Source organism: Lepidochelys kempii, chromosome 8 (genome assembly GCF_965140265.1).
Source record: "Lepidochelys kempii isolate rLepKem1 chromosome 8, rLepKem1.hap2, whole genome shotgun sequence".
Classification (NCBI taxonomy): Eukaryota; Metazoa; Chordata; order Testudines; family Cheloniidae; genus Lepidochelys; species Lepidochelys kempii.
The window spans coordinates 99070819-99086560 of record NC_133263.1 but is presented as its reverse complement, the minus strand read 5'-3'; the positions used below and the strand labels follow the sequence as shown (position 1 = coordinate 99086560).

General features: G+C 38.5%; 1 protein-coding gene across 10 annotated transcripts in view; it reads left to right on the top strand.

Annotated features, from left to right (window-relative positions):
* Positions 1-15742, top strand: part of ELAVL4 (ELAV like RNA binding protein 4) — a 107369-nt gene that overhangs the window by 81387 nt on the left and 10240 nt on the right. For 9 of the 10 annotated variants that reach the window (XM_073357764.1, XM_073357762.1, XM_073357760.1 and 6 more), the window contains exons 3-4: positions 3472-3575; positions 15471-15624. In XM_073357764.1, coding sequence (XP_073213865.1) covers positions 3472-3575; positions 15471-15624 — 258 coding nt within the window. Of the gene's footprint in view, positions 1-3471; positions 3576-13690; positions 13834-15470; positions 15625-15742 lie in introns of those variants that run through there. The other variant, XR_012160495.1, reaches the window with a different exon arrangement.

Here is a 15742-nt window from a genome sequence, read left to right as displayed (position 1 = left end):
AGAGATGACTAATGGGGGATATGATAGAGATCTATGAAATCATGACTGGTGTGGAGAAAGTAAATAAGGAAGTGTTATTTACTCCTTCTCATAACACAAGACCTAGGAGTCACCAAATGAAATTACTAGGCAACAGGTTTAAAACAAACAAAAGAAAGTGTTTTTTCACACCATGCACAGTCAATCTGTGGAACTCTTTGCCAGAGGATGTTGTGAAGGCCAAGACAATAAGAGGGTTCAAAAAAGAATGAGGTAAGTTCATGGAGGATAGGTCCGTCAATGGCTATTAGCCAGGATGCACATGGATGCAAAACCATGGTCTGAAGTGTCCCTAGCCTCTGTTTGCAAGAAGCTGGGAATGGGCAATGGGATGGACCACTTGATGATGACCTGTTCTGTTCATTTCCTCTGAAGCACCTGGCTTTAGCCACTGTCAGAAGACAGGATTCTGGGTCAGATGGACCTTTGGTCTGACCTGGTATGGCTGTTCTTATGCCCTGTGTGACTCTGGGCAAGTCATTCGGGGCCAGATTCTTAAACGTATCCATAGATATCAAGATAGATAGCTATGTTATATGTTGCAATGCTTAAGTGACTTAGACAGCTAAGTCCCATTTTCAAAAGTGACTTAGGCACCTAGGAGCCTAAATCCCATTGACTTTAATTAGACTTAGGTGCCTAAATACCTTTTAGGATCTGGATCTAAAAGCTTGTCTCTTTTGAGAATGGAACTTAGCCATCCAAGTCACTTAGGCCTCACAGTGCTGAGCAGAGGAACACCTTAATACCTTTGAAAATCTGGACCTTATTCTCTCTCTGCATCAGACAGTTCCCCATGTGTGAAATACTAATTATTTTATTGAGCTCTACCAATGAAAGGTGCTGTATAAGAGCTAGATATTTGTTGTTGTTGTTGTATTTATTTGTATTGCGATAGCATTTACGAGCCCCAGCCCTGGAACAGGACCCTATGGTGCTAGGCGCTGTACAAACACACAACGCAAAGACTGTCCCTGCCCCACAGTGCATTCCCCACTTACCAGAGGTATTGAGGGCAAACATATTAAAGATTGGGAGGGGCCCACCTACAGCTGCAATGGGGTACATATAAATACCTTAGGTCAGGGGTTCTCAAACTTCATTGTACCCTCTTCTGACAACCCTCTTCTGACAACAAAGTTACTACCTGCGTGGGCCAAAGCCTGAGCCCCACCACCCTGGGTGTGGGAGAGCGGGCCGAGGCCCACCGTCCCGGGTGGGCAGTGGGAGAGCTTGGGCTTCTGCTTCAGCCCTGAGTCCTAGCAAGTCTAACGCTGTCCCTGCTGACTCCATTAAAATTGGGTCCTGACTCACTTTGGGGTCCTGACCCACAGTTGAACCGCTGCCTTAGGTAGACACAAAACAGTGGGGAGAGGTGACATCAAAAGTATTTCTTATGCTATTTATGCTTCTGGTTCTTTGCTCAGTTTAACTTTTGGTTAATGCAGGCTAACTGGGGTTGAGATATATTTGTTGAGATGAATTTAGCCATTCAGGAAGAATGGGTGTGTTTTGTGCTTGTACTTCTAGTCCTAGTGAATGGAAGCGCTCCCTTGATGTATGTAATTTAAAATAGCAATTTCCTGTCTGTAACACTGTATGTGGTCATAGTAGCTGTGAAATAAAGCATTTCTGTGGGTTTTTAAAGGTGTGCTGCAATATCTGTGTAAGCCTTAAAAATTGAGCACCTTGATCTGATTTTTAGAAGACCGAGGAACTCTTATTATATATGGATTATGCAACACAACATTTCTTGGGTTGTTTTTTTTTTCCTCCCCAAATTCAGTAGGCCAAATGCGCTTTCTCTCTGCGACAAAGTAACAAGGTTTTTATGTAGCAGAGATGGAATCCCTCCACCAGACTAGGGCATAGGTCCTCGTGTGCAGGATGCTTTGTGACCTCTGCTTTCTCCATGCAGGTGTGTGAGAAGGAGCTGGGTAGCTACTTCTGCATTATTACAGTGAGAGCCCCTATGGAGTACAGGTTTTAGAGTGGTAGCCGTGTTAGTCTGTATCAGCAAAAATAACAAGAGGTCCTTGTGGCACCTCAGAGGCTAACAAATTTATTTGGGCATAAGCTTTTGTGGGGTACAGTTTTCACAGTCTGTTATCTCTCTCTCTCTCTCCCTGTGTGGGCTTTTCACAACCTTTCTTCCTCTTACCCCTCTTGAGCAGAATCAGGATGATTCCTCTGCACATTGGACCCCATGTGCAGGTAGGATTTGGACCTAGCATTTTCCAAATTCATTAAAGTATATAACAGTGGGTAAGATTCAAGAAAATGCCTGCCTCCTGAGAATTTTTTTTTAACCCTTGTTATCTCTACATGCCCAGTAAATGTCTGTGGTTTTAAAAAAAATACAACAAATCATTGCATTTTCCAAATATCCAAAATAATTTAAATATGGCACATAAGACCGAGGAATTTGAAAGCCTGAGTGCAAAATCTGCTTGTGTGTTGCTGTTGTCTTTCGTGTTCTGTTAACATTCATATTGTAAAATCATTGGGAGAAAGGTCTAATATTTTTTGGCGTAGCTTTTGGTTATGTTATCCTACTCCATTGCAGACACTTAGTTGTCCTTGCTGTATGTGTATATGTATAGCGTTAATAATAGTACATCACTAGCTCCATGTTACTAAACCGAGTTGTTAAACCAGGTCTCCTCCTCCTCCTACAAACATAAACACAGACATTACCAGTAAAACAGAAGCTGTTGAAATGATTTGGCTGCTAAAATGTGCTCCTGCCATCCGGATGCAGCAGCAGTTGTACCGTATTGTCTTTGCCGGCATCACCAACATACTAAAGAAAACATAATGTAAGAGCTTATCCTGGCACGTGATAGTCTGTCCTTTCTTTTCAGTTCTGCATTGCCAGTCACAAGTCAATAACACAATATAGAAAGTTTAAGTTGATTTTACAACCAACTGATCAATGTGTTTTGGAGGGATCTGGTAAAATATGAGGCTTCTGAACTTTCACATTATGAAAACCAGACAGACTCTATAAACAATGGCATGAGGAGCATTTATTTTTATTTCATTTTAAATGGGAACCATGTTGCTTGAACAGCTGATCCTCTAGTTTGTTACAAACTCAACACAAAGCTATTAATTGTGTTTATCTAATTCCATTGATATCAACACGTTACATGCTTTTCAGATAACTTGTAGAAAAGCATTTTTTTGGCTTTTTTTTTTCTTCTCCCTTTTAGGTATGTACATTGGAGTGGCTATTTAAAAATTTTCTGTTAGTTTCCACAGAATGGAATGGTGAAAAACTGACACCCTGCTGTATGTAGAGAGTCTAGGTGGAAGTGTGGTGAAAACAAACAGGAGAAGAGAATTTTGATTCCACATTTGGAAGTCATTCATGTGCTGAAAAGATACTGAGTCCTTTTTTGTTTTGTTTTGTTTCTTATGTTTCAACAGGGCAGAGTTTAGGGTATGGATTTGTTAACTATATTGATCCAAAGGATGCAGAGAAAGCCATTAACACTTTAAATGGACTCAGACTCCAGACCAAAACCATAAAGGTAAGAGAATACAAAGAGCCTTTTGCTAAATTTAGGAAGAGCAGTAAGTAGTTAAGACAGTTTTTGGAAATCTCATTAGTATTTTAATGTAAAGGGCACAGCTAACTAGCAGTTCCTTAAAACAAAGGATGTATGGCAGATGGAATCTTTTTTTCTTTCAAACTGCTACTATTTTTATTTATTGGGGGCGGGGAAACCCTTGTCAAGCTTTCTAAAGCGTTGTAATGGGATTTGAAGTTAGGATAAAACAGCCATTGAGAGAACATAACCCATAAAAATCCATAGAACAAAGGTGTAATATACAGTTGTATCATTCATAAATGACCACAACACATGTTGTGTTAATTACAATTAATTTGGCATGTGATTATCAAACATTCAGTTCATAAAAGGCATCCTCTAATCAAGATACACTTCTTCCCAGTTAAGTGCCATTTTCAAAAACAGGTTTCAGAGTAACAGCCATGTTAGTCTGTATTCGCAAAAAGAAAAGGAGTACTTGTGGCACCTTAGAGACTAACCAATTTATTTGAGCATGAGCTTTCGTGAGCTACAGCTCACTTCCACAGTACTCTCTTTCAAGGGTTATTCTTCCAGTGTCACTGTTCTTTGTTTGATTCACGTTCCCCCAAAGGGACTAGAGATCAAGTAGAAGCCACCCAGTTTGTTATGCAAACATGCCATTAGTTTCTCCCTGGTTTCCTCAGTGGTCCGAGCAAATTTTTGCACTGTAGAATTTTTTAGTGTATCTCTGATTTCAGACCTGTAGCCTCTGGATCTGCTCAGTTAATCAATCACAAGCAAAAATGTTGAGCTTTAAGAGAACAAGAGACTAATTATTGAGATTATATATAAAATATTCTTTCCAAAATTCATCTTGCAGGAGCAAGACCATCACACATGTATGTATTTGTACCATGTACCAAAATCCTTACAACAGGTTTTTATGTAGTTAAGGTTTGTATTTATTTAATTTATCCAAATTTGTAAAGTAAAACAATAAAACTATTCTTATCAACTGCAGCAGATTGAAATTTAATGCTGAGATTCAGCAATTTATTCATTCCACTTATAAAGTTGAGCTGCAGGTTGCTCTCTACATTTATCTTAAAGGGACACTGACAAGATAAATATCATAATTTTAAAAAAACATGTTCTTACCAGTTTTCTAAATGCCTTAGATTTAAAACTCAAATAATCATAGAATATCAGGGTTGGAAGGGACCTCAGGAGGTCATCTAGTCTAACCCGCTGCTCAAAGCAGGACCAATCCCCAACTAAATCAACATCTAGTTTACTTCCTACTTTTAATGCTGTGCATTTACTACTTGCATATTAGACACTTTGTCCCAACTAGCTAAACTCTTTTTTTTTTAGTTAAATTTCTATTTTTAATCGCTTTCACTTTCTGGTTCTCCTGAGGAAGAACTGTGCTGTTGTATTTGAGTTTCCTGTGCTGTTGGGGAATGTCAACTGCAAAAGAATGTTTTTAATTTTTCCATGTTTCATGAAACTACTTAATTTGTTATGCTTTTCTGACTTTTCTTAAATAGTTTAAATTCACAATTATTTTATTTATGTGTCCTTCTAAGGAGTTACAACTTCTGCAGTAAAAGTTTGTTTTAGGAGGAACTTGGTACACCACACATTTCTGGAACAGTGTTTCTTTAATATAAGTTTTTTAAAATACATATTAAAATTGTATGGAAACAGTTTACTGGTTTTTGGTTTCTTTTTTGCTTATAAATAAGTTATTAATTACTTTGATTTCACAAGTGAAATTCTGTTGGAATTTTGAAAGCAGTTAAAATTTAATACCAAACAAGGAAACAAGTCAGTTTTATATGCATAGGAGTTGTATACATTTTACAAGGATTAGTAGAACATGTACAGTCTTCAAAATACACATTTTAAATAGGTATTAACAAAGACGCCCGAATTAATCTAAAGGAGCCTTATTTTTTAATGTCCACACTTTGTTGACTGTAACAATATCATACAAGCAATAACACACAATAAGGGATGCATACTTTTTGGGCAGTTTGAATACAGCTTGGAATTGTATCTATTGCAAATAAAATGCACCCAAAGAGTGTTTGAAGTAGCAAAATGGCCTTTTATTAAACTTCCCGCCCCGTCCCCACAAACCCTTTTAAGTCCATGGTAAACCTATCCTATTACTGTGTTTATTAATTCTCTTAAATAGGCCCTTTCTTCCAAGTGTAGAACAGTTTGGAGGCTTCACAAAGTTGAAGTTGTTGAGGTGTGAAGAATATATTTTCAGTATCCTCTCCAACTCCCATGACAGTTAACTATATTGGAGGAAACTACCTCTGAATTCCATCTTGGAATCCAAATACTCTTGCAAAGCCGCAGCAAATCATATTCAATAAAGTTTTAGACGACTTTACTTTGTTCCACTGTCCCTTCCATCCCACTCCCCATTTCACATTGTGCCACCGCTTACAACAGGATCACTTTTGTTTGTTTTTATTATATTTATTCTTTTTATTTATATATTGGATTAATGCACAAAAATATAAACGCACCTAACTAATGCTCTCGGTGCCATTTGCAGATCTTTAATAATGCAATCGGTACTTAAAAATTCCTTTTTTAATACACAGTTCCTTTGCAGACTGGAAAATTAATTTGATTTAATTAAACAGTAGCATAAAATTTAAAACAAAAGTACTGATTACTTTTGCAGATTGTGTCATAGATTTGATTGTATTTTTTTAAGGCCAAGAGAGGGTCATTATCATGTAATCTGACCTATTTAGGGCCAGGTTGAGCCTTCGGTCAGTGGCAATGTAAGGTGTGGAATGTAGCTGGACACCTCCCCAGGGAAGACGTTTCCTTTATTATCTCTTCCTCTTTACCAAACACAGATTTTGTCCTTGTACAGCCTCCTGTGCTCCTACACCCAGAACCAAGGTCTGGGGAGGCTATCTAGGAGTATGTGGCTGAATAGTGTTTTCACTCATCCTCTTGCCCCTGCATAGCTGTGTAAGGCTGGGAAACAATCTGACCCTGAACAGGGTCATTTTTAAAAGCAAAGGTAGAAGTTCAAGTGCAAAAACATTGTACACACAAGAAAAGTTACAGATCCAGCCGTCTGCACAGAATTCCAGGTGGACCTCAGGCTCTGGGAGGGGGTTGTTTTTCTTTTAATTTGTTTTTTAAATTTTTGGCTTTAAATCTTGTGTTTAATGAAGTACTAACAAATTGAAATTTAGTCCTTTAAAAAAAGAATCAAAATTAGTTCAGGTACTACACCTGTCCTTATATCCCAGTCTTCTCATGTTTATGGATTTACAGTTGAATTTTTTGGCTGGTTTTTTTTAATGTTCTTCTCTCACCTGATACTTATGAGAGACCCATGTAAACAAGAGAAATTTTTGACTCTGCAGGGGAATCAACAAAACTGACTATGCACAATCTGCTGTCAAATGTACAGAATATATTAATTGAAGATTTAGATTTTTGTCTTTAATCTTTTGGTGGTATTATAAGTAATCCCTTTTATCAATAAGAGCTAAAATATTCATATTTAAAGGTTTTGTTCAATGTCCTTTATAAACAAAGCTTAGAGGAGATTGTTTAGCAGAATATCTGTTCCAGGGGAAGAGTCCAGATAATGGATGTGCATGTATATTCATGTATTTAGGTGTAGATGATTTTATGAGCGGTAATCCTATTCAGCTAATCATATTGCATATTTCAACAAAGCTCTTTTATATTATTGTCATCATTTTGTGAGGGAGGGGACATTATATATAGTTGCAGTGAAAACTTCTATGTAGTTCCACAAAACACTTTTGGGTTAATGAAGATATGTCTCATGTTTGAAACAAATCCATCTGTTGGAGATGGTATCCATTTTAAAAAGATTAATTTTGTCCATCCAAGAAAGTGCAATGGAAGCCTACTTGTAAAGGTCACTGCTAATGTTGAAGATTGGCTAGAAGTTGAATGAAATATCAGAAAGGAAGCTAGATGTACTCTGCATAACCTACAGATTGCTTAAACTCCTGAGCGCTGAATAAAATGCATAACATTTAAGATGATGTGGAGGAAGTGTTTCATAATGTTCTCAAATGATTCAGAAGATCTGAACGTTATGTTTAAGGGCATTAGAATAAGGAGGGGATACAGAACGTTGAAGGGAGGTTTGAAATCAAAAGACAAATATTGTCTACCGAACGCACAGTCCTATTCACTTTCCGTTGCCCTACCTTGAGAGAAATAGATTTCCTCCCTCCCTGGCAGAAGTAAGCAGTGTGCTATCTCATGAGAACAAATAGAAGAGGTGCAGGGGGAGGTCCTGACAAATAGGCAAAATTTGAGCTAACATAAAGAACCAGCCTGGCCTAAATTCCTGATTCCTGCCAGTATAATCCAGTTTTAAACGTCTGTGCTTAGAGACAGATTCAACACCCAAAACCATTCAGTGTGGTCAAAGGCTTTTTGTGCATCTCAAGTTACTACAATTTCAAGCTTTTTGAAAATAAAGTTAATAGTGCAGTATACATGTGCTGATATTTAATACTTTCTAGTGTTAGAAATGTTTACTATTGCTAAACTCTGTTTTGTGTAGGTCCCCGGGACTGGGGGTGTTGATGATGATGGTGATGATGTTAACTTAAAACACATAGAATAAAACATTGGCAAAGACCAGAAAGATTGATTAGCTACTTTACTGTTGTGTTTCTCTACAGCGAATGTGGCAGCATTACTTTAAAATGTTAATGTATTTGTGTTAGTTTTTTTCACCATGCCAGATTTTAAAATCACTTGCACACTCAGACCTGCCTGTACCTTACTGCAAGGCAAGCTAATAATAGCAGTCCCCAATCCCCTTCACACCCAGTCATGCTGAAGAGAAAAAGTTGGCTATGAAGCATGCCCAAAAGGTTAACAAATGATGACTCAGGCAGACCAAGGATTTACAAAGCCACAAATGCTCTGCCAGCAGCACCCAATCCCCTTCAGATTGAGGGTGGGCTTCTTGTCATAGCTGCAGCAGTATGTTACAAGGAGAAAGGAGGTCCCTCATGTTACCAGGTCCCAAACCATTTAGAGCTTGATGGGTTAAAACCAACATAGCGAACTCCAGCCAGAAATGTATTGGCAGCCTGGTGATGCTAATTACAGTGTGCTGATGATGTGTGCCTTCTGCATGATGCTTTGCTAAATAAGTGGGTGCTTCCATTTTGCACTAGCTCCAGTTTCCACATGGTCTCAATATATAATCCCCATGTAGAGCACATGGCGGTAATCTAACCTCCAGGTGACAAAAGCATAGATAATTGCAGCAGGGTGCTCCCTTGGAAAGTGGTGGTTGAACATACCAATTGACGCTCTCTTAATAATGATGGCGTTTCATTCTGAAATAGGGTGACAGCACCTAAGGTGCATTTAACCAATCTGTTGAGTACATTTAGCTGCACTCAGACACCCTACTTCTTCCTCCCCAACCCCAGAAAAGCTTTATAAGTATTGGGAGGGATAAGGGAATGAATGGGCGTTTGTTGGTTTCTCTTTATGAAAATTCAGATTACAGGCTGCAGACTTGGCGGATAGCTTTTCCCCACCTGTTCCTTTTAAAATTAAATGTATTTTTTTCCATTGTGTAGCAGATGAGTATTAGTCATAAAAGAGAGACTTTCTGCTATGATTGTAAAACCATGGTGATAAAATCTCAGACAAAAAACTTTAAAGATACTGCAGATCTCAGAAAACTTACTAACTTACTTACTGGTTTTTTGGTCTTTGAGAGAAGGCTCTGTCTGTCTAACCTTCTGGACTTTGTGATGCTCATTAACATTCTCTTTCACCCTTCTTTCTGCCCATAGTAGCATTGTCGCTATAACGAAAGGGACCTTTTCAGTGCTTACGTTCATGAAGATTCTAATTTGGCTTCGCTGCATTCAACATGCACCAGAGAGTCTTTATCTCTCAGTTTTGTGCATCTGCTCTAATTGAGATCTCTTACTTCCTAACTGCTTCACTTTTGCCAAGGAGTCCTTTCCATTCGACGCATCATGAGCAATTATTTCTCTTAGCACTGTTCTTGATGTTTCCCAGAGTGCTGCCTGGTCATTATCTATGGATAGCCTCCCTGAAGTGATGGGACAGACCCTTCTTTCTTATCTATAATCATAATTAATCTCAATAAAGCTGCATTGAAATGCCAAGTGTAAAACAACTCAGACCCCAAGGAAAAAAGAGTAGTCTTATGGGATGATGATGCTCTGGCTCTTGGACAGGAATGACACAAACATGCAAGGAATTTGGCCAAATCAGTAGGGGGGGTTTTTTCTGCAGGGTATTTTCACAAATCTGGATTTTGCAAGAGTTAGAGCATGCAACTGGAAATGTGGAGGCAAGGATTCTGTTCCTTGGAATTTCTAAACATTATATATGACAATTTCCTAACTTAAAAAGTGTTGCAGCCAACATGGGGAAATTCTTTAAAGATAGATAAAGAGAAACTGATCACAGAATTAAAACTAATGGTAGCTTAGGTTCAAGTGATCCTGACTCCATCACTTTTATAATATGCAACCAGAATAAAGTCCAGAACAATATTTATAGTTGGCGCTTTAATAGGGCCAGTTTCACAAAGTGGAAAACAATTATGAGCCAAATCAGCTGGGATGAAGAAATTATATTGAATGATAATTGGCAATCATTTAAGAACACCTTAGGAGATGCCCAAAATCCCATAATCAACAAGGAGGCCATAATGGTTTAAAAAAAAATGTGATTTAGAGGGGAAGTGAAGGCAGCTATAAAAAAATATTGTAACAAATGGAAATAAGGGAAAGTGGATAGTAATGAATATGATAAAGTGCATTGTAGCTCACGAAAGCTTATGCTCAAATAAATTTGTTAGTCTCTAAGGTGCCCCAAGTACTCCTTTTCTTTTTACCTTTTTAAAGCACTTTGAGATCTACAAACAAAATACATGGACTGAGTACCAAGTGTTCATTTATTTTTTTATTCCAGTGGGGTCTACTAGCGGGATTTTTTGGGAGAGTGGGCATGGTGTAGTATTCCAGTAGCAGGTTGATGCCTCAGCCAAATCGGACCCTGTTGTGCTGGACATATGCCTAATAAAGGACAATTGCGATCAGAATGCTTACAATCTAATACATAAGATGGTGGTTGGTCAAGGAGAAGTATTGTCCCCGTTTTAACAGATAGAGAGCGGAGGGACAAAAAAGGTTAAGTGACTTGCCCAAGGGCACACAGAAAATCTGTGGCAGAGCCAAGAATTGAACCCAGATTTTTGGAATCCCAGTCTAATGATTTGAACAGAAGACCATCCTTCCTCCCTAGGTATCCGTCTAATGGACAAGTAGAATCTTTCAGAATTGTTAATAAGGTCATTATAGAGTGAACTGTCTTTGTCACTAGACCACATTTCACAGACAGTCTACAAAATCCCAGGGCTGCACTGAGAGTCATAGAAGCTGGTAACACAGTAAACATTGCTTGCACCTTAACTTACAAAGATTATAGCTATGTCTCAGGTATTTGAACAATCAGTGCTATAAGAGCTGTTCCTGTGGTCTTACGGCATTTGTACATGTGACATTCACAGGTTAAATGTTCAACACTAGTCTCATGAGCTCCAAGCTAGCAGTGACTGGGAACAGTGCAAGAGGCAGTGCACTAATTTCTGACAAGAAGTGAGCACCTTATGTCACTTAAAGCAGCTTTTACAGCCAGATAGAGATGAGCTGGTGTACTCCAAACCACTGTGTTATGACAAGGAACATTATTGCGGTGCAAGAGGAACAAGTTCCTCTAAAAGACCAAATGGGGAAAAGAAGTCTGAGGCTATTCTGTAATTTTGTTAATTTAAACTGTCTAGTCTTATTTCTGGAGAACAGCCTTTCAGATGAACAAATAATGAGAATATGATGGACTTTATGTCCAATAACTGGATAGACACATTAACTGAGTGTATCAGCAGTGAAATGGTTGTCAGCATTTAAATTGTTGCTCTTAAGCGTCAGAGTTCTGGCCTTGTTGAGAGGAATGGGACAAGTTCACACCACCTTTACTGCTTTTGTTAGGGTCTGTGTAATAGGAAGACTAGATTGTATCAGTTTATTCTTAAGGGTCTTGAGGGCTATGAGGAAATAGGAGGAATTATTCTTCCTGTTGAACATGAAGATTTTTCTGTGCCAGTGGACTGAAAATATTACGTAATTTCATCCATGGAGGACATGAAATTCTGGAACACGTAACTCTGAGGCATGTTGTTTGTACTGCACACTTGGCAAAGAGAGACTGCAGCAAATTACTCCATTCTTGAGTGGCTTGAGTAGAGAAGTACATTGATCCAGCACCGAGTACAGTGGTGTCATTTGACAAACACAGAGTCACAAAGCACTGAGCAGCACAAAATGGATGGAGCCAGCAATTGTCCCATAATCCTTAGAGAGGATTTGAGGCAGTCTCTTAAGAACTGAAGGTTGTCTAATGAAGAGACAGTCCTTTGAACAAGTTGCATTTTATTTCTTGTGTGATTGGCAGTAGTCTAGCAAAAATATTTTCTCCATAATTATTTTGTGTATATGTATGCAAATTAACATTGGACACTGGTGAGCCATAAAACAAATCCATCGATATCACATTGTCTCCCTTGGCTATTTGACCTAAGCAGCTTGAAAATGATCTGATAGAGTGGAACAGCCCTCCACTTCCAAGCTTTAAAGTGCATGGACCACCCTTTCTCTTAGCAGTTGTCCTGTTCACAATCATTAATATGAACTTGCAGTAGTAAGGATTTTTTTTTCTTTTTTAACTAGTCTTTTGTGTTTCAGATCCCTCATGCTGGTAAAAGCAAACTAAGGTTCCTAATGGGAGATAAGTGTAAATATAAAGAATTCATGCGACACATTTTCTGAGTGTTCTGCAATGTTCAGTAACAAAATGGGAGCCTGTTTTGGCACATCTCCATAATAACTGTTCTAACCCCTTTACAGCACAGTGAAGTGATGGGATTTTTTCCTGTAACCCCTTATAAAAACGTGGGTGCCCACTACTAATTGAACAATAACTTAAGAGGGTGGGTCTGTCTAATGAATGGATTTGTACTTGATTGACCTGGGAGGGAAGTCGGGAAAAGACTGAAGAGAAGAAATAGCCTTCACTAGCCTTGTGTCCATCTCACATTCAGAACCCTATGTGTTGGAGATTGAGGATAGCTGACTATCCTTTGGCAGCTCACTGCCCAGTATCCTCTGTAGCCTGACTGTTTTAAGGCAGGTGGAACTAAAATTAGATCTCAGTTAATGATGTGGTTTACATGCGGTGTGGGTGGATGTGTTTGTGTGTGAGAGAGAGAGAGATTGTGCAAAGTTCACTCTCTCTCTCTCCACCCACTTTGCCTGTCTGCATGGCTCACAAGAACAGAGCCAAGTATTAAAATCTACAAGAATCCCAGTCTTTCAGTGCCCCAAAAAGTGATATTTTCCTCTATCTGTATACCTTTTCTGCTCAGGGTAGAATAAGGCACTGGGTTGCTGAATGTGCTAAAGTGAAGAAACCCAGGACCTGGATTTGGCAGTTTGCCCAAGAATTTTGTGTGTCTTGCAGTTCTCCGTTTTTAGGAGCAAATAGATTTTTCCAAAAGGTAGCTTTAGAGTGGTGCCCTTGACAGTGCCCTTATTAAGATAGGATGTTTATAGAAAATCGTTTTGAGGTGATAGATTCTTTCTGAAAATTCAGGGTGAAATCCTGGCCCCATTGAAGTCAGTGGCAAACTCTCATTGACTTCAGTGGAGCCAGAATTTTATGCCAAGACTTAGTTTATTTCTCTTGAAAACAGAGGTTAATCATACCAGCTGGAGGCTGGCGTAGTGTGAACAAGTGCTGTGAAATCTCACAGATGTTGCCCTGTAAGTGCACTCCACAGTTAGCATGTGACACCCCTGCTATTCTAATCCTGGATCCGCCTTAAGCAGTGCCTTCCAGTTATCCCACAACTTGCTCCAAAATGTGTGGCGGTTTTGTGATTATGCATAAACTGAGAATAAGAAACCACCAAACTCATGTATGATCTAAGACAAGGTTTTTAACTGTGTTCTCCACAGATGAAAGGCCAGTCTACGAAATCCTAGGACCTCTCCACCAAACCACCAGGCATCACGTAGGAATTACATGAAGGAGTGCTGAGCTACATGGACTGTACTCTCAGCGCCTCACTAAACACCCAGGGTGGGGGTTTGCAAGGCCTGTAAGTGACTTAGGAGCACTTGACCCATTGAAAGTCCATGGGACTCAAGCTCTGAAGTCATGGGGGCACTTACTGAAATCCCACCTATAATGTTCTTTACTGCTTTGATACACATTCATTTGATATTTGAATACCGTTAGACTGGATATTTGTGCCAGTGCCTTGGTATATCATTGTCTGTGCCTGCCATCTTGGGTGTAAATGTTTTAGCTACACTCTTTTCCAGCATTTTCCTTCCTTTTCATCCATTTCCCTTTAGTCTTATTGTTTAACGTGAGTTTTAACAAAAGTCATGTACAAACACGTGAGTTTGGGTTTTTTTTAAAAGTCACCAAAAACTTTACAATGTAAAATCAGTCGAGAGTTTGTCTCCTGTTACATGCAAAAGGCTGTGGAAGCAAATATTAGTCATTCACGTACTTTTCTGTGTTGAGTCAACATCTATTTTTAGGTGTGGAGCACATAAAGACATCTATCATTTGTGTTGGGAAGAGGGAGACAGGTTTGCTTAATGCATTATATTCGTGACTGGACCTCCCCTCCCCTGCCTACCTGCATATACTGTATGTGTAGACAGTAGGAATTTAGAGCTGTGTAGATTGAAATATATTGCATTAGACTAAATTAAAATTGTTCAGAAAGTTAAAGCGAACAGTGTTTCAAATGTGCTGTAAAATAAATCTCTTCACAATCTTTATTTCATATTAGCCATGCAAGAAACACCTTTATCAGGGAGTGCTTTTGTTAGCCTAAGATGTAGATTGTTTTTAAGAGTGTGTTTTTCTTTTAAAATAAAAAATGAATTCTGAATACAATAACGGTTAAGTTTTGCTTATGAGCGTGGTGCAGATGTAAACCCATTTGAAATTCTATTTGGGTTGTGTTTGCATTTTGGTAGAAAAAAGTTAAACCCGTAACAGAAATCTGGTGTAATAATTTTTTCACAATACATATGTAATGCATCAACTGGATTTTTGCTTATTTGGTCATAATATTTTTACACAGTCTGGTTTCAGGCTTACATTGCAAGGGACTTTTTGAAATAAAATGGCAGATAAGAAGATGGGGGGGGGGGAATATGCTGTTTACGGTTCCCAAAGTAGATGTTTGTTTAGCCTGATTTCACCAGTACATTATAATTCAGCAAGGGAAGATGTTGCCAGTTTAGAAGGAAAATGCAAAGAGATATAGCATAAAAGATCTCTCTGCAACTAACCTGATCTGTTTCATATGCTTAAAACAAAACACATTGGAACCTCAGAATGCTAGGTACAGTCAAAGATTTTTATGTGTTGAATACAGTAAATCATCTATACACCCACAGACCATGGGGTAAATTTACAAAACTGTGCGTGGGAAGTTGTGCGTTAATCTACCACTGTACAGTAGCTATTTTGTGCTTGCACTTAAAGAGGCCTTATCCTTACATTTGTTCAAGTTGTCTCCTGCTTTCCTTTTGTTTTCCCTCACGTTTTCCTAGTCCTTGTTGCTATTAAAAGAACATCTAAATTCTGAATTGCAGGGTTGTTTAAATTAATGCTATGGATTGTAAAGACAAAAAATAATCTGTTGATTTAAATGTATGAGGTAAATGTATTCATGGAAAGTGTATTAATTCTTTATTTTTAATCCCCTAGGTGTCATACGCCCGTCCAAGTTCAGCATCAATCAGAGATGCTAACTTGTATGTTAGCGGCCTTCCAAAAACGATGACCCAGAAAGAACTAGAACAGTTATTTTCACAATATGGGCGCATCATCACCTCACGAATTCTGGTTGATCAAGTCACAGGTTAAAAAAACTTTTCTTAAAATTTAAGTATTTTCAGAAAATGGCAAACTTAAATGCTTTTGAAGCAGAATGGCTATAGTGAAGCAGCAAGCTGTACAGATGTACATTAAGAAGCCAT